The 25,723-nt window shown below is 39.5% G+C and overlaps 1 protein-coding gene across 1 annotated transcript; it reads right to left on the bottom strand.

Moving 5' to 3' along the window:
- Window positions 1-1,043: 1,043 nt before the first annotated feature.
- LOC121299335 (ubiquitin carboxyl-terminal hydrolase MINDY-2-like) lies at window positions 1,044-24,095 on the bottom strand. Its single transcript, XM_041227036.1, has 9 exons — window positions 23,086-24,095; window positions 21,604-21,661; window positions 18,965-19,029; window positions 12,946-13,104; window positions 12,390-12,492; window positions 11,496-11,638; window positions 8,682-8,855; window positions 7,298-7,480; window positions 1,044-5,128 (listed from the first exon to the last, which is right to left on the bottom strand). The coding sequence occupies exons 1-9, from the start codon at window positions 23,938-23,940 to the stop codon at window positions 4,976-4,978; spliced, it is 1,893 nt and encodes a 630-aa protein (XP_041082970.1). The 5' UTR covers window positions 23,941-24,095; the 3' UTR covers window positions 1,044-4,975.
- Between the last annotated feature and the right edge of the window lie 1,628 nt (window positions 24,096-25,723).

The raw sequence follows: 25,723 nt of genomic DNA, 5'->3' as shown, positions 1-25,723 counted from the left end.
CATTATTTGGTCACAAATATTGAATACATTTGATAGATTATAAACATTCTTCAAACCTTAGTTGTACCATAAATTTAACATATTCAGAAAAGCCAAGGTTTATTTAATGTTGTTCAGAACAACTGGTGCTAGATCATAACTGCTTTGTGACCACCTGGTCCTGTACCCACTTAACAGAATAGTTGGCATAGGTAGCTTTTTGTTTCATATTCAGCAGTTGTAGCCCCATCGTTTTCATTGAGCTTGTCGATAACTGAACATAGTATAATACAGCATGTGCTGTTGAAGAAATACTCTGAAAATCTAAAAAATGCGGTCATGGCATTCTTAAACTCAATTTACTTTGCAAATAATTTATGTATAGGTGAAGAAAAAAAAAAAAAAAAAAAAAAAAACAGTAACAGGCAATTGTTTAAAGTAAAAAGTTTTTTTTTTTTTTTTTTTTTTTTTTAAATAATATATTCAATGTTAAGGGTGCTGCATTAACTAAAACATCAGTAAATCTTTCTGGCAGGTGTTGTGCCCACATGTTATGAACATGCATCATGGGTCCAAGAAAATGTCATTGCTAGTGCCATTCCTAACTATGGGGATATATTTATTTAGACAGGAACAGGTTTCACTAGTATGAAAACTACAGGGTACTGGAAATTACCATAGGAACCAATGGTCTTTGCATGAGTTATTCACACCTACAGAAATTCTTCCCTATATTGATGCAGGAAGGAATATGTCCTTTACTTGCATACTGTTATGACCCCATCATGCCTTCTCTTAAATGGTCATTGCAGACAGAGATAGCAGGTTTATAATTCTTAACCACACATGTTCTCCTTGATATTAAAAAGTTAATGTTGAAAAAGCCTCAGTTGTGATAGTAGTGCATACATCTACGTATCCAGGTCCATACTAGGTCGTACCATATCAGACAATGCGGTTTACATTTGTCGGAGAAAAGCCCACACTGCCGCCCTTCAGTCTGAATAAGCATCCTTCCTAGAACACTCAAGTCATCTCTTGTACGACTGTATAAAATGAGGTATTTTTTTTTCTAGTGCAAAAACATTGCAGGGACTGCAGTCTTTTAGAGATTGCCTTTGTAGTGAGAAACACGTAGTATAGATATGGGGTAATGCATGTTGGTATTTGCTGGTAACCACATGTCTGCAATCAATATTGATAACAACCAAAGGATGTTAACTTATTGAAATGGAGGGGCTCACTACCTTAGTGTTAAGAGTTTACAAACCACACTCTGCAAATGAGACATAGCTATGCCAGTTCAACGGTGTGTGGTAGGTTCTCTGATCACGCAACTTCACTTAAGTAGTGTTTTGCACATGGCCCCCTACAAAGGCAAAGTGCAGTTATGTTGGCGGAATGTGGTTTGGAAAATCCTGACTATCACAAACAAGAAATATATATAACTTATGTTTTAAAACAAGTTCAATGGTAGTGTGACAACAGGAAAAATATCAGCATTGTACAAAACACCCCCTTCTATTAGAAACTGCATTTACCGCTAATTACTTTGAGCACAAGCAACAACAAAGACCCTACTGATCTGACACAGTACAAAGGCCACAACTTTGTATCATCCAGCTACTACAAATATATGGAAAATTCCTTCAGAATTAAAGTTTTGCAGTACAAATAAATACATATTGGGATTTTTTTCACATAAAAAAGATAGCAATGCATTCAAATAAATATTTTAAGACAATTTGTTTTACTTCACTAGTGTGTATTTTTGCTGTTTCTTGAGGGGGATAACCCCACCCCGCGTATACAATGAAGAAAAATATCTCATAAAAAAAAAAAAATTTCAGGATCTTAGCCACCTTAGTTGAACACTGATGCATAAACAAATAGTTGCTCTACAGGGCTTTTCAATGCAGGCTTCACACTATATGAGAACTGAATAACTACTAATGCAGAACTTCTCAAAGCAGTAACTTTGGAGCACTCCACACAACCGACTTCTACCAATCCTATTGGCACACACCTAATTACCATCAGCTATTTAACATGTGTACAAAACATCATTCCTATATGTCGGAAAAATAATTACTGGACAATGCCTGTGCTTAACTGATCACAAAAAGGAAAAAGGGGTCATTGTGAACGTAAAGAAAATGGTTTCCAGACATGCATAAGTCTATTCACAGAGTGCTTCATTCCCATTAATATGGTATGGGTCACTTTCATTAAAAGAGTGACATCTCTTCTTCTACGGATGGCCATGAGAGGTATTTGATGCATTGTGTCTTCTGAGAACTCATTTTCGGTTCAGTAATTAATATTGTGCTATCATGCAAGTGCCATGTGCTCATGGGTATTATGCAGTGCATTATGGGTAAGAACAAGATATGTCTGGTAGACCTAAAACTAAAATGTAGCAAAACCTTCATTTAATCAACTTTAGTAATCAGATGTTTTATTAATACAAATAGAGCATATACCAAAACTATGAGTACTGCAAGAATCAAGCACTTACATGTCAGTACAACATTAATATGTTTTGCATAGTACATACCATGCAATTACTGCCACTTCAAAATTATTTTTAAAGTCTGCATTTATTGTTTTTAAAAAGTAATTCATTTGGGATGTTAACACTAGATTTCATAACACAACATACCTCTACATACACACACATCTGCACTGTCAGGAATTTGAGGAACAAAGAGATGTCTTTCACCCAAAGCTTTTATCTCGCCAGCTGATCTTGTTATAATAGTTTTTACAGAGGTTAAAGGCAGTGTACAAACTTTCACAAAAATGTAGTGCTTGTCTGAAAGCTGATGATGCCCAATAAGTAAAACTGAGTTCTGCCGAAGGGTGAGAGAAAGACACAGATCTCAGGGTATGTCCCTTATGAAAAGGATTGGGTGGAGGAGAAACCTAACGCTTAGAACGAGAGACCAGAGATTGTCTTTATTTTCTTATCCTATACATCCTGTGTAATATAACAATGCAGGTTATTTTATAAGGCTTTAAATGTAGTCTAACTTAGGCCTCCACACTGAATTACTTTTTACATTTTGAGATAAATGCAGTGTTGCGTAATCATCATAATCATCACCATAATAAAAATACAGAAAACAGGTAAGATGTAGTGTATTTCCTTAATGGTTTGTCTCAGCTGCAGATTAGTTATAAAACAGACATTCTCAGGTTAGTAAAGGCATTCATTTGGAATGTATTGAGAATTTAAAAACTATAGCAGTTTGAAGAGGATGCAACAGTAAGTACAAGGACTCCTTCACTAGAAGATTTTTAAAGATGTTAATGATGCCTAGAAAACGCTGTAAAATACACTCCTAATTACAGTAGGGAGTTTATGAACCTTCGAATGGCTGTGAGACCTGCACTTGCCTGGTCACTGATTCACTGCTGTAATTTGAAATGGAGAAGCCTTGCGTTAGGTAGGTCCCCACAATTCTACAGTTAAAGGTGTAATGTCCTATGATGTTGAAAACATATGTTTTTACATTTTCAAAATGTTTTTTTCCTGCAGAATGTTGACTGATCCCTGTTTCATTTCTTGATCTACAATGAAGCTTGAATATACAATTTATAACCACCTGTTGCTGTAAGTCGTTAACTAAAACATGAATATTTGGCTCACAGACTGATTGTGGTGGCAGCAGGTTTCAGCTGGGCGGGGGGGGGGGGGGGGGGGGGACCCTTTAAAAACTGGACTGAAACAAAGCCTGCTGTAGTCCAAACAGAAAACTAAACTATGGGAGCCAGTCTAGTTAACAGACAGTATGGATTTTTTTTAGTGTAAAACTGATCAGAATTGTGGGTCACTGCAGCTTTAAGTGCTACCAAACATTAGTGTCAAAAGATACACCCTAGGATGATGAGCAGACAATGAGACCGTTCGAATTAGAAACAAAGGTCAAAGGTCGCCTTACTCATTCTTCTACATACACACACACACACACACACACACACACACTTATATTATAAATAGTGTTAACAGTGCCTAGGCAGTTAGAATAGGAGCAACACATAGGGTGTGTTCTAATAAGGCAAATCGGGGTTCGGAATACATTAAAAGGTAAGTTTGTAACACTGCGCCCGATTGTAATTTGCTGTTTGCTCAGCCAGGACCAGTGACCTGCAAGTCTTGGTAAGAAGGCTGCATCTTTCTGTCAGCCAAGAACCGATAGTTTGTATCTAGTAAACATGTGGCACCTTACCAAGACCTGCTCTTCAACACTTTGCATCCATCACATTACACACTGTAACTCTTAAACATTGAATAACTTGTAAACAAATGATGAGACCTTTAAAACCACAGATAAGTAACATTGAAAGGGGCGACTCATTCTTTTCCATTAGCCAAAGGGGCTAGGATTGTTTCCTTTAGTAGCCACAAAAGTACTGCTGGTTAACATATTCTCCACCCCCCCCCATCTTATAATATCTCCGGTACCACAACCTAGCTTGGTGAGAATGGCCCCTTGATCCAACCATTTTTTGCTGCTAAAAAGTATCAGCATAGTAGTGTAGTTGGTTTCTGATACAGAGATTATAAATGAAAGAGAAAACGATAAGTGAAACCACAAAACGGGTGTCTCTACATGTGTATATGTATCTATAAATAAAATAGCTTATTAACTGATTCAATTAAAAAATAAAGTGTTGTGATTTCGTCAAAGTAACACATGTTGTTATTCCAAGACGCAGTCTTTACCACATTTTTTTTTTTTGTTTGTTATAAAACAACAGTAACCCCACATACCCTACATCACAAATTTAGTGCACAGTGCAATGTGGAACAAAGTTTGGCCGAATGTATCAAAGTAGTTACCCTTTCTCTCCTTCAGTTGTGAAGACGAAGAAGGGAAAACGAAGATGGGTGGGAAATCAGGCACAGGCGGTATGTTAACGGGTTTGTTATTTTTGTTTGTTTTGCTTTTTCCAGGGCATGTACTTGGCTCCAAGCGAAACCCATCCCCCGTTACAAGAGAACGCATCTGTCCTTCTCTCGGTCCTTGTCTTTGTCCTTTGCCTCCTTCTTGTGCTTGCGCTCGCTGTTCCCCAGCTGTTTCCCGGGACTGGTGGCGGTGGCGGCGGCAGCAGCAGCTTCCCCTCCCTGCGCTTGCTCTTCTCCCTGCCGTTTAAACAAATACAAATGAAGGAGAGCACAGCCGTTAACTCCATTTCCTGGAAATGAATATCAGTAGCACACACATAGGGATATACTCCAAATGATCATCAGCACTTTAAAATGATTTTACCGATGATTTTAATTGCAAGCCACTACATATTAAGTCTGAGTTGTTTCTTTCAGGTTTGACAACTATTGGGTGTGTTTCTCCTTTCAGAAAAATACAAATGTGCTTTGAGAATCTAGCCCACAATTTGGGTTAAAAAGGCAATCCTCTTTTTTTTTTAAAAAATTCAGATTTGCATCTGAACCGAACGCATCACAAATAACTTGCAAAGTGTCAGAAACATGCTTAACAAGAATCACACTGTTCACCTGTGGCGGTTGTTTCCCTATATTTAAAACAGCAGACCCTTTCTCTGCTCTCTAAATGATCCCGCCCAGGCGCTTTCAGAATGCTAACCCATTCTACTCCAACCATTTCTATTACAGCAGTGTAGCCTGCAGCAGCACGCACAGATTCAAGTTCATTTCTTTTTTATAGCCCTGAATAACATACGGCTAATAAAATATTTGCTTTCACCATTTTTCTTTTTAAGCAAATTCAATGTCTGGAGAAATTTGAATAAAACAATTGGTAAACTGCATTGGTCTACAGATGAAAAAGAAGAAAAAACGCTAGTGCTTTTTAATAGTCCATCATAGAATGTGAAAATACACAAGCTTTCACTGGGCTTTACTAAGTAACCACAGGATAGAATTAATATCCAACTAACAACCAGTAATCATCTCGGCTGATAAACTGACATTTTGTGCAGCCTGTCAAATGCTGCGTGGGCGGTCTTAACGGGATACAGTTTAGTTACAAAACACCAACGTCACCAAATTTTTCTTTAACATAGTCATCCACAAAAAAAAAAAAAAAACACCAAGTGCAATTCCTAATTGATAGCTCTCATCAGTCGACAATTGTGCCTTTTTTTAGAAACTGTTTCGTTCCAGTTAATGATACAAAAAGTATTTGGCCTGTAGGAAACTACATGCATCTGTTTAAATGTAAAGAACCACTAAACGTGCAGTATTAAAACAGAGCTCTTTAATTAGCTGTTCGTTTTCTTTCTTTCTCGCACTCGTGACACGCTGTCATAGGCAAATGTGAAATAGGTGTATATCGTGACCCGCTTTATATCCGGAACTATGCCTGCATGGCCATTATGATATAAAGCAGGCACATCTTTATTAACAGTGCTATAGGACAGAATGGCATAGGAGTGCCCGACAGTGATGAATTCCTCCTTTCATAAGAGAGCTGTCCTTTTAAAGGAAGGCGCTCCTGAATTGCGTTTGGTACGAGGTGGAGTGTTTTTTCAGACATATTCAGCTGGGACTCATTTATGCCCTGGATTCACAAATGAGATAACAGTACTCTGTCTATCTGTGATATCGTCACCCTGTTTTAAGCAAAGTGCTTCTAAACATCATTTTCTCCTTATTCTTTATTCTGATATTGGTGTATATGGATGCTGGTCATGCTTGCTCAGTTACAGAGAGCAACCCATTTCAGAGCAAAGACATTTGCAGGAGAGTGCCCAGACTAACAAGCAGCTCTTCTCGGAAACACGCCAAGGGATCAGAAATAAAACAGCAGCTTGTTGTTCATACCACAGCATAGAAAAATATTAAGACGTTTATTAAGAAGGTTTAAGTGTGTCTAAGCCATGTGTAAATTGCATTGATATCTTTATTTTTAGTTTTTATTATCTATACTGCCAGTTACACTGTCTGGATAATATTTGGTGCCACTGCCTCTCTCAGTTCTCAGAACATGCAGGAATTCCAGCCCAGGACTCTTTGGCTTGAAAGTGTGAGAGCTGCCTCTCCTCCACCTCCCATACCCTGAACCACAAGGACCCCAGTATGGGTGATTTTCCACTGGCTATTTGTTGAGCCGAGCGAGAGACAAACTATGAAACTCTGACCTCGCAACACATCCGGATCTGGCTCTGAGCCTAAAAAAGAATTCTACTCCTCTGCACCTCTAAACACCACCTCCTCTACCTGCGACTCGACATGTTCATTGTACGTGAAGTCATTGTATGGCTCTTGCTTGGCAGTGGAAGAACAACCAGGCTTGTTTGTACAGTGGAAGAGAGGTCACAGTGTGAGACTGACCTGGGCCTGGGCCTGGGCTGCTGCGGCCTGCTCCTGCTCCTGGTAGAACTGAGAGGCCCGCCGGTCTTCTTCCTCCTGGAGCTTCTTTGCCAGCTCCAAGTCGCTGACTCCCTCTGGGAGCTGCTCCCAATTTAGGTCCTGGCTTTGCTGTTCTTGCTGTAGAGAAAGGGCCATCATGTAATCCTAATCAAAACAAAAGAATCACAGAAGAAAAGAAAGACACCGCGTTATCATGTTGCTCTCTGTCGGGCTGCAGACAGATCAGGAAGCGCATTTACACAAGAGCTCAGAGTGGTTCTAGAAATCAGAAGCCTCAGAACCTTCATCCACAAATCAGGAAGCTCTCCACCAGAAGATACTAGCAAACAGCAAATCTGCACAGAATATTGAGCTTGAGTATCTAGCTATAAAATGTAAAATACAACATTTAAAAAGTAAATAAATCTGTAACTTCAAGACCTACATGTTTAAAATAACACAAAGAACGGTTTACTTGTTTCTAATTGCAATAAAACTGATTATTGGTGGCTGGCCTTATCTTACTTTACTAAGATAATTACTAGATGCTAATGCTCTCTAAACATGATTCTACAGCTTAAGTAGGTGTTTTGTGGTTAATCATTGTGAAGGTCTGCTGATTTGACCTGTCAGTCAGCCAAAGCAGAGTGAAGCGATCTCCCAATAGGAAAGTGAAGTGTACTGGCTGGAATTGATCTACACCCAACACAAACAAGAGGGCGATTTCAGACAAGACTTCGAAAGCCCTACAAGTTAAAGTTCTTCACCAGCAGTAAAACCTGTTGTGTTTTTGTTGTCATAATGATATAATGAACTTTATAAAGAAGATACATTATTAAAGTGACCACACACACACACACACACACACACACACACACACACACACACACACACACACACACACACACACACACACACACACACACACACACACACACACACACACACACACACACACACACACACACACACACACACACACACACACACACACACACACACACACACGAAAAACTGAACTGCTGATAAAGCAGGAGACCTATTCTATCAACCGGTGCGTGGTGCTTCAATAATTCTCTGCCATGTAGCTTGTTCATCGTGCATTATTTAAAACATGCCAGTGACAACAGCTAGAGAAGCAGGGAAGAATAGCTGATGAAGCACTGAGGGGAACAAAGAGATTCAGACCACAGTGGGGGTAGAACTATTTGTTTGCTTTTAAAGTTTCCCCAGACTAGCTCAATTTGCATTTTCCACTGGTAGTGGGAGGAGGGTATCTTGGTTTAAAGTTAGAGGGAGCAAAGCACAGGAAGAGGATTTGTTTGCTTTTCTAGTAATTCACTGCAGCACGGGGTCAGGCACTCGCCTGGTCTATCTGGTCCTGCTGGCCCCTGTATACGGTCTCAGGGCCCGATGGCGGCCTCAGGTGGAATTCCGAGTCACAGAAGTTCCCGTCTCCATCCACGTTGTGTAAACTCTCCCAGACCACCCTCTCCTCCGTCAGGAAGCCCTGGTCTGTTACCAGCAGGTACAACTGGCCCTGGAAAGGAAGGAAGGAAGTAGGGAAGGCTTGAGAAAGGGGCAGGCCGCAGGCGTCTACATATCTAATCTCTCACCAGCGCATGTGTACTGACACAACTGAGGGCAGTGTGAGGGAAGGTTGGGGTCAATTCCTGTTTTTTACTCCCAATTCCTTCGAAGAAATTGGAATTGATATTTTAGAGACATAACTGTTGTGATTGCTCAACTGCTTTCATCTAAAGCCAATTTAAGTGACTTCAATTGAAGTAATTTGTTGCCACTGTGAGAAGTTCATTTGAACAAACTACTGCTTTTGATCAATGCTGTGTTGGAATTGATTAAAAGGGAATGAGAATTGATTTAAAAAGGAATTGGAACTGGAATATGAATTGAAAAACAGGAATTTACTCTAACCCTGGTGGGAGTGAGTATACACGACTGTGACAAATTTCAGCTGTAACAATCAGCAATATAATAAGCAAGTCGACAGTGTTTTTTTTGTCCTAACGTTTGTTTCTGCTTCACTTAGTTTCTTACGGTTTTTACATCAGACTTATTAAACTTGACAAGGAGTGTCTTTAAAAACACCTGGAAAAAAAAAGATCTAATGACAAGTGAATTTCATAATCGGCTCATCTTTCCACATGGCAGTAGTCTGAATTCATTTTGAAATTAAATACTAAAAGAACCTTAACTCTCTAAACTTGTTTAAGTGCTTTCTACAGAGCTTGACTGTATTAAGCCGAACCACTGAGATCAAGATTTCTTCAATATGCCCCCTCTGTTGACCATCTGGAATATAAATGTATCAATATTTGCCACAAAAAAAAACCCAACAACAATAAGTTTTTGTTCTTTTTTTCATTGAGGGGCACACGGGCAGGGGGCACTCATGTTTTTGGAAAACACAGAAATTGAATTTTCCATTATTAGAGTACGAGGGAATTAAAACACCACAGCTGTATACCGTATAAGTACAAGTCAACAAGGAGACGAGGAAAGGCCAGCTCTTTTTTGTATTCCTCTGCCCTTGGGTCACGAAGGCCTCTTGTTTCACTTGGCACAATGAATTGGGACTGGGCTGTTTGTACAAGCAGCCCGCGTTTCCACTAGCGGAAGATAACAGGACGCGCACTTCCCCTCCAGAGAGCGAAGTGGTATTTGTGCTGTGCTGGGATGCAGTCCTCTATAAACACAAACCTGGGTCACACTTTACAGCACAGTGTGTGCCTACTTCTGTGAGGAGATGTTACACAGTGGAGTGGAACCATCGTTGTTTGATTGGCGGTGCCACTTACAGGACCTAGAGCAGTTACCTGTAACGGTAGTTTAATAAATCTACTGATTGAATGGCAAAGTTTGTCAATTTAACAGTGATAGGGTGGAAACTGATCTATTATTACCTACGCCCTTGCATCATACCTTATATGTAATTGCTGACTCTTTAAACACAACAGTACCTGTACAGTATGTCTAGTTTTCCCCCCCAAGAAGGAAATTCTTTTTGAAACCTTTTCTGCCAGAGGCTGGCTTTTGAAAAGTCAGCTTGTTACATCTGTGGTGGAAGTGGGTTAATAAGCTGTCAGAAGTCAATAGTCTGCAGGTTGACTGGGAGGGCCTTTGAAAAGAAACATGAAAGAGACGGAGCCGATAGCCTCACATCAATGAATTCAAATTCTCTTTCCATTTCCCATGCCTCTGCCGGGAAACTGCTGCAGCTCCTTTCTGACTGATTCCTGAAGTCTCGTCTCATTAATGTTTGATGGTGAATCCGGGATTGCACTGTTTTCCCAAGTATCTGAAAGTTACATACCACTGTCTAATCTCTTTACTGGTTTTATCACCAAACTCCTCAATAATGTGATTCAAGTCATTATTTTATTACTTTAACATATCAAAAAGCTCTGCAAATGTCTGCGATATTATTTGAGTGCTGGATGCAGAAGCAGCTATCTTGTTTGTTTATGTCCATGGTGAAGGGACTGTCTGTATTGTTCAGATTTGCCCCCTTTTTTTTTTTTAGTTTTTGGCTTTTCTCGGCTCCTACCGGTCTCAATCGGGCGTTGAAAGGTTTTGTTGTCTTTTTCCTAAGAAAAAATGACCAGAGACCTGTGCTTGATGTATTTTTTTCGGACCGGAAAGGAGAAATTGTAATGTCAGACCTGGTCCAACATAGGACCGCAAAGAGCTAAACTTACTTTTACCTGCGCTTCCATTCATGCCCTCTTGTTCTACTCACTGTGATAAATGTGAAGTAGTGTCCTTTAAGTCTCCTCTTTTCCTTCTTTTTCTAGGCTAGAGATTACATTATTTTAACCTTTTCTCATAGCTCATTTCATTAAGTCCTCGGATCACCTCTATCTATGGCAATTAAGGATTGGATTAGCATTTGGTGGCTGGCTACTTGGGTGTATAGATGTCAGATTAATTCAAATAAACACAGAAAAAAAGAGAATTGCTGCACTAGCCTCACATTCCAACAAGACCTGCTGATGAGAAAAGAGGCACCACGAGCCAGCAGCACGCCACCAGAAAACAGACTGAACCGGTCACAAATATGCAGATGCAACTAAAATGTTATTCAGTCTTAATCCATTAGGTGGCCTGTACAGGCAAGATGAGTATCCTGTCTCAATTTAGTTCTTCCTAGTGCCCTTACCTTGTATTTGGTCATGGTACTGAAGTGGTTGTTCCTGAAGAAGACGCAGAGCTCCCCCTCCTGGACGGCGGAGGTAAGCTCACACAGGCCGTGGTAGGTCAGCTGGGTGGCTGTGCTGTTTAGGAACTGTTCCGCCACGTAGCCTGTGGGTCACAGAGGGAATGTGAGCTTAGTAAATTTTGCTGGAAGACTATGCTGTGCAGTCCTTGGATTTAAGAACAGCTTGTAGATTAGTTCAGCTCCATTCTGTTTATCAGTCGTTTCTGAAATCCCAGCCTGTATGCAGATCGTTTTATTTTATAAAGCGGCTTGTTTTCGTTTTTTTTTTTTTTTCACAAGCTTTTCATGGGAAAAACACAATTCTGCCACAATCATGACTAGCATTCATCTTAAAAGAAATAAAATACAAATCTAAACAGACTGTCTTTGTGTCTTCAAGGAAAAATGAACCGAATAGCCAGATGGCAGCGCACAGAGATAATGATCAGTTACTCAGGATTTAAAAGAAAAATCAGTTTTTTGTTCCACTGTAGTCAGTGAAGTACCTTTGAGCTACAGTACGCAGAAACAAGGTTTCTGACCACACGACAACAGAACGTGCAGCTTAACATCTTTTCAACTGCATGACCTTCAGCTTAATGACATGATGATACTGTGAACCAGCCAGCTAACTAACACTCGCAATCACCTCAAAGCTGTTTCCATCTGTTGCCTATTGAGAGCTGGGTTTTGGTTCTTGAAATTAAAAATGAATTACATGCAGCCCAACCAGAGTGAGATAGCGGATCTTCATGCCGCAGGGCTCCAAACCCATTTAAAGCTAAGAAACCAAAAGCACAAAGCTGTCGAGTGCCTTTCCACCACTCGGGAGAGTGAAGACAGAGTCCTGCTTACCTTCCCCAACCAGCTCGCTGCGATTGGACTGTTTACTGATGATTATTTTCTCCACCAGCTGGTTATAACTGCAGTTCCCCACCGCCTTCACTATGTCATCGATCTGGGGAACAGACAGTCCATTTGGTTTTATTACGTCACATAGGAACCCTACCTTGTGCATCTCCCCTCCACACTACACTGCAAACCCTACCAGCTGACCACCACCATGCTCACTGCAGCATGCGGCACAGTTTCCTGCACACTTGACTCATGGATGATACAGTTTGCTTACTCCCATTCTTGTAATTAGGGTTTTGCAGCAGCTGTGACACAGTGATCCTTGACTTCCAAGCCCCACAACTGGGTTCTCCAATTAGCCAGGAAACCTTTGCAGGCTTCTACACATTTTACTGCCAAAAAATGAAGGGCTACCTGCTCTACACTCTACAGAAGGTCACATGAAAAGTCACATGGTTCAGCTCCTCTGTATAGTACTACTGTTCTGGATTCCCTCCGCGCCCCTATCTTTTGATACAGGTTCCTTGTTGTTTAGAGGTGGGCTGTTTTTACTCACCTGTGGATCCACTAACCAGCCGTGATACAAGGGTATATCCAGCAGATCGAAGACGATGCACTCCGGCGTGTATTCAAACACTCGCACGCCCGTGAACTTCACGTTGACGTCGAGACCCGTCTGCAGCTTGTGTAAGACCGCCATGGCATCACTCATGTTCTAGATGAACAAAACACAACAGCAGCACAACAAGACGCCAATCAGCACACCAGAACATTACTACCGACGTTTCCTTTCACAAGGACGGCAGCCACCGAACCTCTTCATATATAAGCACAACTTCAGTTCATGCCAACAACGTGGAAAGCATTAGCAATCTTACTGAAAGATTCCCATTAGTAGAAAAGCATATTTTACAGGTTTTAGTTTTAATGATATACATTAATGGAACTCACAGCAGACATGAAACCCTCAGCTCTCTGTTTTTTTAAAGGTAAAATTCCACTGAATCACTGCGATGCATTTTCCTTTCTCAAAACAGAAATGGAATGCGAAGCTTTGATTAATAAGGGCCAAGTGTTTTTATTTCTTCTGAAATAATTTAAGTTGTAAAAAATGTATCTGTTACAAATGGCAAAAACGCAGCAAACAAGAGACAAGCAGTCTGTGTGGGCAGATTAGTGCTGGAAAAGACCAGCTCCTTACAGCCTTGTGAAATTAAATGCAAAAACTGTCGTTGCATTCGGATGTTTCAGTCTTAATGGTGTTGTTTTTAGAAATATTCTTGCACTAATTCTTTAATATATATTTAACCAGGATTTTTATCGTGCAGCCACCTCAGAGCTACAGTGTCAGGGGACAATGCAGCTCTGGGCAGCTTACAGGCAAGCCCACAGGCGCCCGGCCAGACTACAGGGGTCGCCGACAGTGGAACAGTCTGGACTTGAACCGCCAATGTCCAGGCTATAGGACACATCCTGCACTCCACTCGGGAACCCCCACCTCTTTGTTTTAAAGTACGACTGATCGAAAATTATATATATACAAGGCTTACTTGTAAACGACACCCACTTAATCAGTGTTCTCGGCATATCCCTAGTAAGATAAAAGCATTAACAACGGGACTATTTATAAGGCAAGCCTATGTGGAATACAAGTAGCTATGTAGTGCTTCTGGTATTACTACACACTAACCCAGCCCTAGTTCAGAAACCCAACCCTGGTTTGACTGCATCGACACAGCATCAGCTTTCTCTTGGTTCAGTTATCATACTGTACAGTGCTTTCCACTCAAGGGAAGGAAATGTTATTAAAAGCCTCAGTCTGCATCAGTAGCAAGAAGACAAGACAAAAAAATCGCTAATGCAGTTTAGAAAAAAAAATCAAGAAATGCTTAAATGAATTAAAGCATAAGAGCAAACATCTGAAAAAGCAAAATTAATACAAACAGCTGTGCAGTTCGCCAGGTCTAATCTCCAGCAGCTAAATGAGGGGTTCAGTAATTACAGGGTCACTTTAATACATTAACGTGCTGCCTCCGAGCTCTGCAAGAGCGGAGGCACCGGACTTCTGGAAACTGGATAACCAAGTAAAAGTATGAATGATCTAACAAAGTGCCATCAGAATATTATGGAACCAGACCAGACTGCAATACCATGACACATGACTGTTTGTGTTGCAATGGTCTCAGTACACAGGTAGGTGGCACAGTCTGACCCAGCTGCCAGTGATCTTTCTGATTTTGTACATGTAGGTATTTATATCCAGGTCATTGCGTGGACTGGCTACTAGAGCTTTACCTCAGCAATAACTGAAACTATCATAGTTAGTGACTGGTTATAAAACAGTTTCTTGCTCTTTGACCAACCCCTCCATTATTAACTATACAGTAGCTTGACCTTTTTTTCAGAGCCATTTACACCACCAGACCAAAAATCCAGCTGTGGCTGAAATCTTACCAATGCCTTACCAATGGAAGATATCTCTGTACAGTACATGCAACTTCAGTTACAGTATATGCCTACCATTTCATTTACAGGACGTGTGCTGTACTGTGCTTGCACAAGCAACTTCAATTCTTTAAATACCAATGTGAATCCTTGCCTTAGTTCACAGATGTATTTTTTTTAAATTTACTTGAAAATTAATCATATTGATCCCAAGTAAAGTCAACAGCCATGAAAAGACACACATATTCACAAACTACCATATCTATTTAGACCAGTAAAGAGTTAACAGTCCCTCGTGAAAAAAAAAAAAAACATTTCCAGTCAGAGAATATCACATCAGCACAAATCACTAAGGACTTAACTTTTAAACACCTGTCCAAATAAAACAATTTTTTTTCTGGCCAGTATAAAAATAATAACCCCAAATCTACCAGAAGATTTTGTGTTAAAAAAATAATGACTTGTAATATAAATATTTGATGAAGGGTGCCTTGCCCTCTATCCTACAACCCAGTGATCACAAGCTAAAGGTAGTCAAGCTTGGCACACACAACTCACAGATCACATGAACAGTGTTTTCAGTTCATTCCTAAGAAACATCTTGTGTGAGTGACTTTAAAAATGACTGATTTGCAAACTGCAAAGGCTATGCAGCAGGTTTGACTGCTGATAGTTTGGTGTTATCAGGACACACACCCAATTTTTATTTGCATGAATATTTAAATGCAGCTATGCCACTTCTACTCCTATCAAACACACAGCCTCAGAGAAGCGTTTCACTAATGTGTGTTCAATGACTACCTCTTATCCAGCTGAGAGTGTATTTCTCGCAGTGTGTCGGGCCTGCTAAATAAAAAAATCTGTTTTTATAGAACTGTTGTGGTTTAAAACGTTTAGCATGCTTTGTAATTGGCACTGAGTGTGAGATCCACACTCTCAGTGATATTAGAAGTGTAGTTACTACTAACAGGGTCCGTGTTTTATAACCAAAACCAACATTAACGAATGGGTTTGTTCTGCCATTACCAGTGATGACACAGTCACCGATGCGAAAGCTCACATGGTCCCAGTATTGACTTGATATTTTGTTTCCAGTTCCACAATGTATTCATTTCAGGGACTTTCTTAATCCAACGATGCCTTTTCAACATAGTGACACCACATAAGGCTCCAGAAGAGTGCATTGGCATAAAAACCACTGTATGCCCATTTTCAATATACATGTAAAATTCATAGGCAATTACTTCTGCTCAACTGGAGAGTCATTACAAAATATGAATGGACTTTTAGCAGACCAGCTAATTTACTTGTTATGTGCCTTTCCCGGTCACAAGGCGCTTTAAAGGTCACAGTTGACTGGGCATGAAGCGGTGGTATATGACCTGCTCATTACACCAGAAGCAGGTCAGCTCAGAACTCCTCTGGCTAGTGTTCTCCCACCAGCACATTCAGTTTTCCACTAAAACAGAATTTGCTGGTGTGTTTAGTAAATAGACTCTACTTTGTCAGAAGCAAACACTTGATGTCCTGTTTGCTTACGTTTACCAGGGTAGTTTTACATACAATATCTAACCCACAGAGATAAGCCACTGCTGGATTGTTTTAGATCATTTTACAGCACTGGGGGGGAATAAAATGATGTACTTACGCAAATACACATCGTAAGCAAACACAGACACGTGCCCATCAACTACTCCAATGCAGGGTGATAAAGACCATGTTACATTATATTCTTATAAAGCAATCTGATCATAATTCATATTCTGAATTGGTGTGATCTTCCATTGTACTAAAGAAGGAAAGAGCGTAGCATCTCTCGGACGGATCGTCTTTCTAAGCCAAGGAAAGGGTAAACGGAATATTTATTTCCCATTATTTAAATTATTCTTCTTATTCCAGTAAAATCACTTCAAAGTCAGGTGAGAAAAACTGTATCCAACAGCAATTAGCCCAAATGGTAAGTTACTGGCACTTACTGGATTTTATTTACAGTGAATTTTGGCGGCTGTATCAAACTACAAATGAAGTAACAATGATCTGTTTATTAAACTGGATTAGACCACAATTCAAGGGGGCTATGTTTATTAATGCTGTAAACTGACATTGACAGTTTAGCTCATTCGAGAGATAACACCCCTACAGAAAGTGGGGTAGTCCCCCATTTGTGAAACGTGACTACAGGGACAATTTAGTTGGGCCAGTAATAGTTAACGTATTAGTTTCAACCCCCCTTCATAAACACCTCTGCTGGAAGAAATGGATTAGACCATTAATAATGTCCACTTCCACTTTGCAACACACCCCATCCCACCCTAATATCCTGGATACAGACAACTCAATTCTGCAGGCTGTGAATGGATCCCATCTGTGACCATCAGCTGCACCACCCTGCTTTTAATTACAACTTTCAAAACCCAAATTTGGCCAACTTGATACACTGCAATAGTGTGCTAGCGGGAACCAAACCTCTTCCTTCTTCCCAAATATAGCTGTAATAATAATAATGTACAATTCAAATGAGACTGCAAGTCTGACCAAAAACAAAACCTTACGAAAGCAAAAACAAAAATGATGGTGTAGGAAAATTTTGATAAACAGCAGTTAGCATTATGCTGCCCTGCTAGGGATCCAGATAGTAAATATACTGGCTCTAGAGAAGCGCTTCAACAACTGTGATGAAACTTGCAAAGGGCTTTCTTCAGGACAACTTATTCATAGCATCAGCAGGTATATGGAGGCTCACTGTGTGTACTTCCATTACACTTTTAAATATATCTCAAGAACCACTTGCCCAGTTGTAAGGAAATTCTTTATCAGGACTTCTTGAGTGCATCACAATCTCATGGTTTATGGGGTCTGTATGTCATATGTAACCCATTAAGTGCCATTGTCCTCATTTGAGGACAGGTTACTTTGTCATTTGTTGGAGCATCTTTCCCTGGCATCTAGCTGTTATTTAAATTTTCTCTAACTATATCTTACGACAACTCATTTTGTAAACCGCAAAAGTCTAAAGTTTACAGCTGGTTGACGCAGGTCACTGACAAACTTGTTTATTTAGAAAGTCGCTTACTAACAATAAAAATACTACAGAGTTTGATGTGACAGCTATACCACCTATCAAATGACCCTACAGAATTTCAATTCTAAAAACTTTCGTAACACTAAAAGTATATGTAAATAAACTAGAGTGGTCTCTGCATAGCCTTGTGCAGCCCAGGCCCAGAATAATTTGATTCGTTCAATTTCAAAACTGGCACGCCATCAGTAAAGCAGTGAGCGTGAATCTGAGCACCTCAGGACCACAGATGTATCAACGTCAGGCGTAAAAGTGAAGGATTTCTGCACAGGAAAGGAACACACATCCAGTCCAAAGTATGCAACCATACCCCACCCTTTCACATTCTTCAGACTGCAGAGATAAAACTGTCAATATGGTTCTTAACCACTCCCTAAAAATCAATGCACTGGAACAGCTTTGATTGGACAGTATTCAATGTCAGCTACAGAACAGCAACAGCCCTTCACTCCCAGTCTGGAGGTCTTTCTTGGAAAACCGGTGTGAAGGGTCACTTTGTATCACCTCCATTTCCTAAATATTGAACTTCTTGGCTGTTTAATTCTCTATGACGTGTGTTCTGTGTGACTTCTGTTCTGATTATATATTAGTCACCATACCTACTTACTTACTAGTCCAGCAAAACCTACATCTAAGACTGCTCAAGGTGGTTTGTGAGGAGGCATGTCAGTGTTGAGTGGTGCATTGACAGCCATAGGTCAAGGATTGTGAGAAAAATCAGCCACCAAAGCATATTTTTAACCCGAATAGGAAGAAAGCGTAGTTAATAATGGTCCATACAGAAACAACAGAGAATCACACAGGACAAACATAAGAAGATATTAAACATATATTCAATTTTAAAAGACATAGATGGCATTAAGCTATGACAAATATTTGAAACTATATTGACAACGTCCACAGTGCAGCACAATCACCCAGTGAAATCCGCACACACAGGCAAAGCCTTCATCGCGAGCCCTTTGGGAAGAGATTCAATGCTAATGAATAGAAAAACTCTCTACCAGTTGCAGCCTCCTTCACCCCCTCACAGTCAACCAGAGAGCGTTACCTGCTCATAGTTCAAGCGCTGAATTTCAGAGATTTCTTTTGGTTTGGCATCAAGAATGTAGTCTCCTGCAGAACAAGACAAAAACAGCGGAGAATACTGTGAGGAAAGGTTGTGTACCTGTGGCTCAAATTCCTCTCACAAAAGAGACTTTTTCTAAACTTGACCTTCATACCTGTTTAATATCCTTTGTTTTCTCGATCCTTTATTATTCTTGTTTCCATCATTATTAGATTATAGCAAATACAGTATCTCAAAAGAGTTCCTGATTGTGGGAACGTGAGGGATTTTCAAATTGATCAATCTGGTTTCTGTTAACATATTTATTCATAAGCAGGACGTGCTATTGAATGCCACTTGTAATTGTTAACCCTGAATTGAAGGGTCTGGATTGTACTGTTTTATTTATTTTGGACTTGTGTTTTAATGTACGTACTCTATTATGTTGTTACACCAATATTGCTTGAATTGTTTTATGATGATGTTAATTATATATGTTGTCTGTGCTGTAGTTTGAGCTTTCTTGGCCAGGTCAACATTGCAAATGAAAACTTGTTCTAAACTGGGTTTTTTACCTGGTTAAATAAAGCAATTCACTGACTGATTGAGCTGTAGGTGAGTAATGATTCATTGTGATACTTTCTTTACACTACACATTGTATCATAATAGAAATACACAATGAGTAACTACAAGACCAACAGCACAGAGGACTGTACACTAAATAGATCTTTAAAACCAAATAATTAGGGGTTTGGAAATGCACATAAACTGAACATTTCCGTTTCATCAAATCCAAAACAGATTTAGTCCTTAAACAGAGACAACAAACAGCTGCCTGGTGGGTATAGTTTGAGAAGGCTTTAAACACAGCTGTTAAAAGCGCTCTTTGGAACGGTCTGCTCAAGCTGTCAGGGCCTGCTAATGAAGAAGATTCAGTGCTTGTGAAAAGCATAGCGGGCTGCTTCTGGGACAGAGTAGCTGTGAAGTCTGTTCAAACGAGAATTTAATCCTAAGAATGAAAGCCCTGCCTTCCACAAAACACTCGTCTTACTTGTTATTGCTATCACTTGAATTATTATTTTTGTATAGATTATATTTTTTGACGTGTAATATGTATTGCCTTGAGAAAGAATAATTGCACTGCAAGTCTATGCGTGGATTTTGAGCACAGCAAGCCTTTTGAGAAACAAAATGAGAACACAAAAAAAGAAAAACACAGCTGCATGCACTTACATTGGCGCAATAGCGTTCTAGACATGGATGCATGCCTGCATCTTAATACTTTGGAGAATTGAGTCTTAGAAGCTCATAATGTTGATGGAAGGGTCAGGGATGTGCATGCTGAAGTGGAAAGCCATGTCAGCTGAGGAGTATTCTGGTACAATGCCAGAGCTGGACTTAGTAAGAGAGGCACTCGGGGCTCCAGTTTCAGTCTCATCAGCAGGACAGTCGTGGGGATTTCCTGAGCTTGTGATGGACAGACTGACTAGCTGCTGTTACTGCACTTATAAATGTTTTCACATTAACATGTCAATATTCCTTACACTAACAAACAGCTCAGTCCCGTAGCAGAAAACGCAACATGAAAATGTCAGCTTTAATAGATTGATTTTGAGATTTTGGTTTATTTTCTTAATGGCACAAGGATCCAGAATCTCCCAATTACCTGGTCCTTGGTGAAACACAATACATGAAAATATATTATGGAGAAAGTGGCCTGGTGTAATCCTCAATACATTTGCAACCGTTTCTGGAGGAAACTTATAGATATGTTAATGTTTTACCATATCCTGTACTGAATTCAGAACACATTTGATGAATCATATTGTAAGTTTCTATTTAAATACTATAGTGTAGGGTATACAGCTGGATATAATTACTCAGTTTTATCATTCTTGTTTTGTTATTTATGGTGTGCCACTGTCGGAATACTGAAGCAATGCTTAGCTTCAAACTAACAGAAGAAAAGGCAATTGTCCAATTGGGGGTAGGGAAACATTAACCTGTTTCCAGGATGAAAAGGAAAATAAATAATTAACTAAAATATTCAGGAAAAGATTTTTAAACATTATGAGAAAAAAAAATCTTCCGTAGCTCCATTTAATTTTTCTTACATGTTTTGAAACAGTGAAACAGTTTTTATTCAATTCTCGTTGGTGTTTTTGAATAACAAATCAGGAAGGATGCACCCACAAATTGAAGTACGTTGGACTAGAGCATAATTGCTGCTTGTAATTAGTGGGAGTGAAATCAGCATGCTTGTTTGAACTTGCTCAAGCAGCAAACAAGGACACTTTGCAGCTAGCAAGAAGAAACACGAGTGTCTACAGATGGTGCTACATGGACTTTAAAGCAACATGGCAAATTAAATACAAATAACATTGCGTTCTACAGTCCTCTGTGCCCAGGCTACAGACTTCACCACTGCTTTTTCTGGATTCATTCTGACTTCATCAACATAGTGTTCGCAGAGAGGAAGGAAGGGATGAGAAGTACACAAACATTTGATTCACAGTTAGACTTGCTCAAAGTACATGCAATCACGGATTAATGGGAAATGGGTCTGATAACCAGAGATGCGAAATGTGTATTCGTCTGCTTTGTTTCCTGGGTCCCTCTTTCAGCATTGAAGTGCACTAACCTAGATATTCCATCAGCTGTTCTGCGGTTATCACTTCCATCATAGGCGGCATCTTCACCTAAAAAAGAACAAAAGGTATTATTTTGGTGTTTTATTAATAAACAAATAATAATATTTTTTTGACAATTAAAAAAAATTACAATGTATTGGTCGCATTACAAGTGGCTTTATTCACTGTTTTCCATAAATACTGTATTTGCTAAAACATTAAGAATGCCATCCAGATTCATGTATTGCTGTTTATTAAATGCAAACTGTAGGCCTATATAAAAATGTTTAGTCAGTGAAAGTTTGCTTCATAAAAATAAAATTCAAATTCAAAAACGGTAACACAGTATACTGCTGAATATGGCCCCCGGGGCCACAATACTGTATGAAGTCACCCCATAAAAAAATATTATATTGAAAGTGCTTACTGGAAACTTAATGAAACAGATATGCATAATGATTCTGCACTCCATGAGTACTTCACCAAATATCCCTGGACTGGACTAAAAGACAAGAAACTGTGCAATACTGTAGGTGGTACTGGAAAGCACAATCAACACAGCTGGTAATGAAAGGTACAGCATGTTGAAATACAGGGAGTGGCTCCTGATGGAACTGAGGGAGTCATCACAGAAAACCTTACTTCTCCACAGACAGCAAAATGAAGAGACTCTAGTTCATTTTTTTCAGCATGACACTACTAGTGTAATATTGTTATAGCTTTGGATATGAAAATATTTTGTAAAAATTAAGGGTTTTTTTGTTCGTTGAAATACTAGTTTTGAAAAAAATATCTGGATATTCCTTAGCAGAAACTGTCCGATGGCATCCCTTCCAATTGCTGTGTGTGTCCCCTGTGAGCATGTAAAGCATTAGACCAGCTTATAGTAACAGTTTTAATGCAGTTCATGTTTGTTTATAATCAGGGAAAAATACGCAACTTGCAAAACATTTGAGGTCTTGTTGAATTACAACCAATTACACTTTTTTTTTTGGAAGTCTTGCTGTCGCTTTATCTTTGTTCAAGTCTGTTTTTTTATTTTAAATATTGTAGGGCCTATAGGAGGGTGCACTGTAAATGGTTGTGTTCATAACATACTGTATGTTTACACATTCCAAAGCTGGATTGTTTACTTTTTAGACTTCAAAAGTGCAGAGAGAATGTGCAAGTGCTGTACTTAAAAGAACTGGGAGAAAAAACAAACATGCAGTGTAGCTGCTTTGCTGTTGTATGAAGACTCAAAGAGTTTAATAGTTTCTAAACAGCCCTTTTATAAATGACTGGCATCACAGTGCCTGTTTCACGCCTGCCTCCCTCTTGCGTTGGAGATCAGATCAGAGCGTACTTGCTGGTGACTGTACTAAAAACAATCCAGGAGAACTAGCTTTACTGACCGCTTGAAGTTTCACGACTCACAGTATGGACCCCTATCGTATATTGAACATTTCTGACAGTGACGCTTATATTATTTCAAACCATGCTTCACTATTTACCTTCCACGCCAGTAAAAGCACATTCATGATTGCAAGCAAGGGGCACGGCCCGTTCTCATTCTGGGTGATAATCGGCGTGTTTTCCTCCTTCCATTGTATCCACTTGATATGGTAAACGGACTGACCCTTGATCAATGCAGCCAGTTTAGCATCTCCCCCTGCGCTGTCGTATTCATCGGTCTGGAGAGCAAGCGCCAGCACCCCATCATCAGCTCCCTCGCTGTTGTCGGATTGGTTCAGGTTGGAAAAGGACTCCAGAGAGGTAATGCTCAGGGATTCACCTTGGGCGCTCCGGTCACTCCCACTCAGCTCCTCGGCCACACTGTCACTTGACACTGCCGCTTTACTCAAACTTCTTGTTGATGACGGTGGTGTCTTCTCGTCCTGGCAAGTTCCAGTCCCTTGAGAAATCTTCTGCTGCCCTGCCGAGTCCTCATTATTCACACCTTTCATGACATCTATAATCCCCGCTGCCGTTTTTGCAGGAGTCTCGATCGTCTTGTTTACTACCTTTGTCGTGTCACCAACATCACCACCACCCGGTTGAGTCTGTCCCATCCCATTGCTATTATTAGTCTGTTCTACCAGACCACTTTTCACGGATCCTGACGGACACACAGTGCCTTTAACTGGCAAAGAGGAGCAATTTACAGAATTGTTGTTAGATTTTTGATTATCCACACAAGCTACGGCACTACAATCAACAGCAACAGCAGTTGTAGCTTCACTGTTTTTGCAGCTCTCAGATGTGTTTTTCAGACCACTGATCGCTTTTTTCTCGCTCAATCCCACGGGTGTGGATGAGCACGCTGTCCCCCCTGCGAGGTCCTGTTGCGGCTCTGCATTGTTCTCCATGTCGATCCCTGCTGTCGCTCAATCTTTATCTGGTTTGCAGCTTCTGCTCCGACTCCACAGACGCCATGACATCTCTACCTCTGACGTCACGCACTAAGGGACGCCTCTAGTTCAGGTCAAGGAAGGGTAGTATAATAAATAATCGGGGAGGTTCGAGAAATCACACGAATTACGCCTTACAGAGAGATTTAAAAATGAATAAATAAACCAGCTACCATATATTTTAAGTCATTTCTGTTTTGTTTTCAGTGACTTAAAATAACACGAATACAAAAATATAACACTATAAATCTTTTTTTTTTTTTCTCTCTACAGTTTTAGGAACGTAAATCTTCAAAACAAACAAGTCTAATTGGGGAAAAGGGATTAGAACGAGATGGGTTAACGGTTCTCTTTTATCAATTTTTTTTTTTTTCATAAAACTTAAAAAAGCAGAATATCTGTATTGCACTGGAATCAAAAATACAAAGCAAGCAGCCCACTTTTTAGCAGGAAGTAATTCTCAGGGCACTAAGCTTGCGCAGAGCACAGAGACCATGACTTCTTAAAGGGCCAGTGAAATGAATTGGTGAAGCATCTGATTAGCAATTACCAACATTTTCATTCTTTTGCTATGTTTTTTTGATTAAAGTTATATTTTTCTTCTGTTGTTTTTGTTTCTTCTTTGTGCTTTAATTTGTGATATAGAGATTTCTCAAGGGCAGCACTATTACATCACTTCTTCCTGGTACTCTTTCACTTCCTGTGGTGACACCATGACTTGACCTCACTTCTTTGACTGAGGCCACTAGACCATGATAGTGAGGCTGACAGGGAAAGTAGTGAATGTGTTTTCTATAAAGCAAAATAAAGAAAATAATCTAAGTTACAAATAAAAATGAGATAGAAAATTAGGAGGTGCCATTCAGGAAATAATTAATTGGTTTCTAATGTATAAACTGTATGGTGAATTTATATTTAAGATGGTTAATTTATAAACAGCATGATTCATTTATTTTCAAGATGGTTCATTTATAAACAGTATGGTTGAGACATTAAATGGCATTGTGAAGGACACCCTTGGGATCCTTACTGTCATACCACACAGAAGTATGTCTGTAATATTTTCATTAGCAATCATAGATTATGATAGTTTCTCATTGGGCCTGGACTACTCACATGACCCACCCACACTCATCCACATACACAGGAGAGAAGCTTTGTGCTATGAAGTTAATGAAGCTGTAAATATTCTCTAAGACTGTGTGAGCTGTTTGTTTGGTTTGTTTTCCTTTCAGACTCTCCATTTTATGCTCAGTTGAATTCAAGTATTATAAGCTCATTTAAATTTAATGTTTTACCTCCCCTCCTATTGCACCCTAACTATGACATGTATTGATAATCATAGATCGTAGATACTGCTGGTGATAAATAAACTTTACATCATAACTCTAATTTAGGTGGAATGCTGATGAACCTGTATGTTTTTGGAGTGCCTTAGCACTATATGTTTGTCATTATAGAAGATTTTCTTGCTGGAATAGTTAGTAAGCAAGGCAAATATCTAAGCAGAAAAAAATATACTGTTACATAACACACATAATGGGATATTAAAAAGGTGTAGATGATATATCCATTTCATATTAAGGAGATTGTTAACTCGGCATGTCATCTATTAAAACGACATATCTCACCTAATAATGCTTTTCCAATGTTATTTTAAAAAGTTGTTTTTATCATATTGGTAGCCCTCGGAAACATATTTGAAATAAATGGCTGTTTGTTATAATTGTATGTAAGTATA

Source organism: Polyodon spathula, chromosome 24 (assembly GCF_017654505.1).
Source record: "Polyodon spathula isolate WHYD16114869_AA chromosome 24, ASM1765450v1, whole genome shotgun sequence".
Taxonomy (NCBI): Eukaryota; Metazoa; Chordata; class Actinopteri; order Acipenseriformes; family Polyodontidae; genus Polyodon; species Polyodon spathula.
Note: the sequence above shows the minus strand (reverse complement) of the source record. Positions and strands in the feature narration are given on the sequence as shown.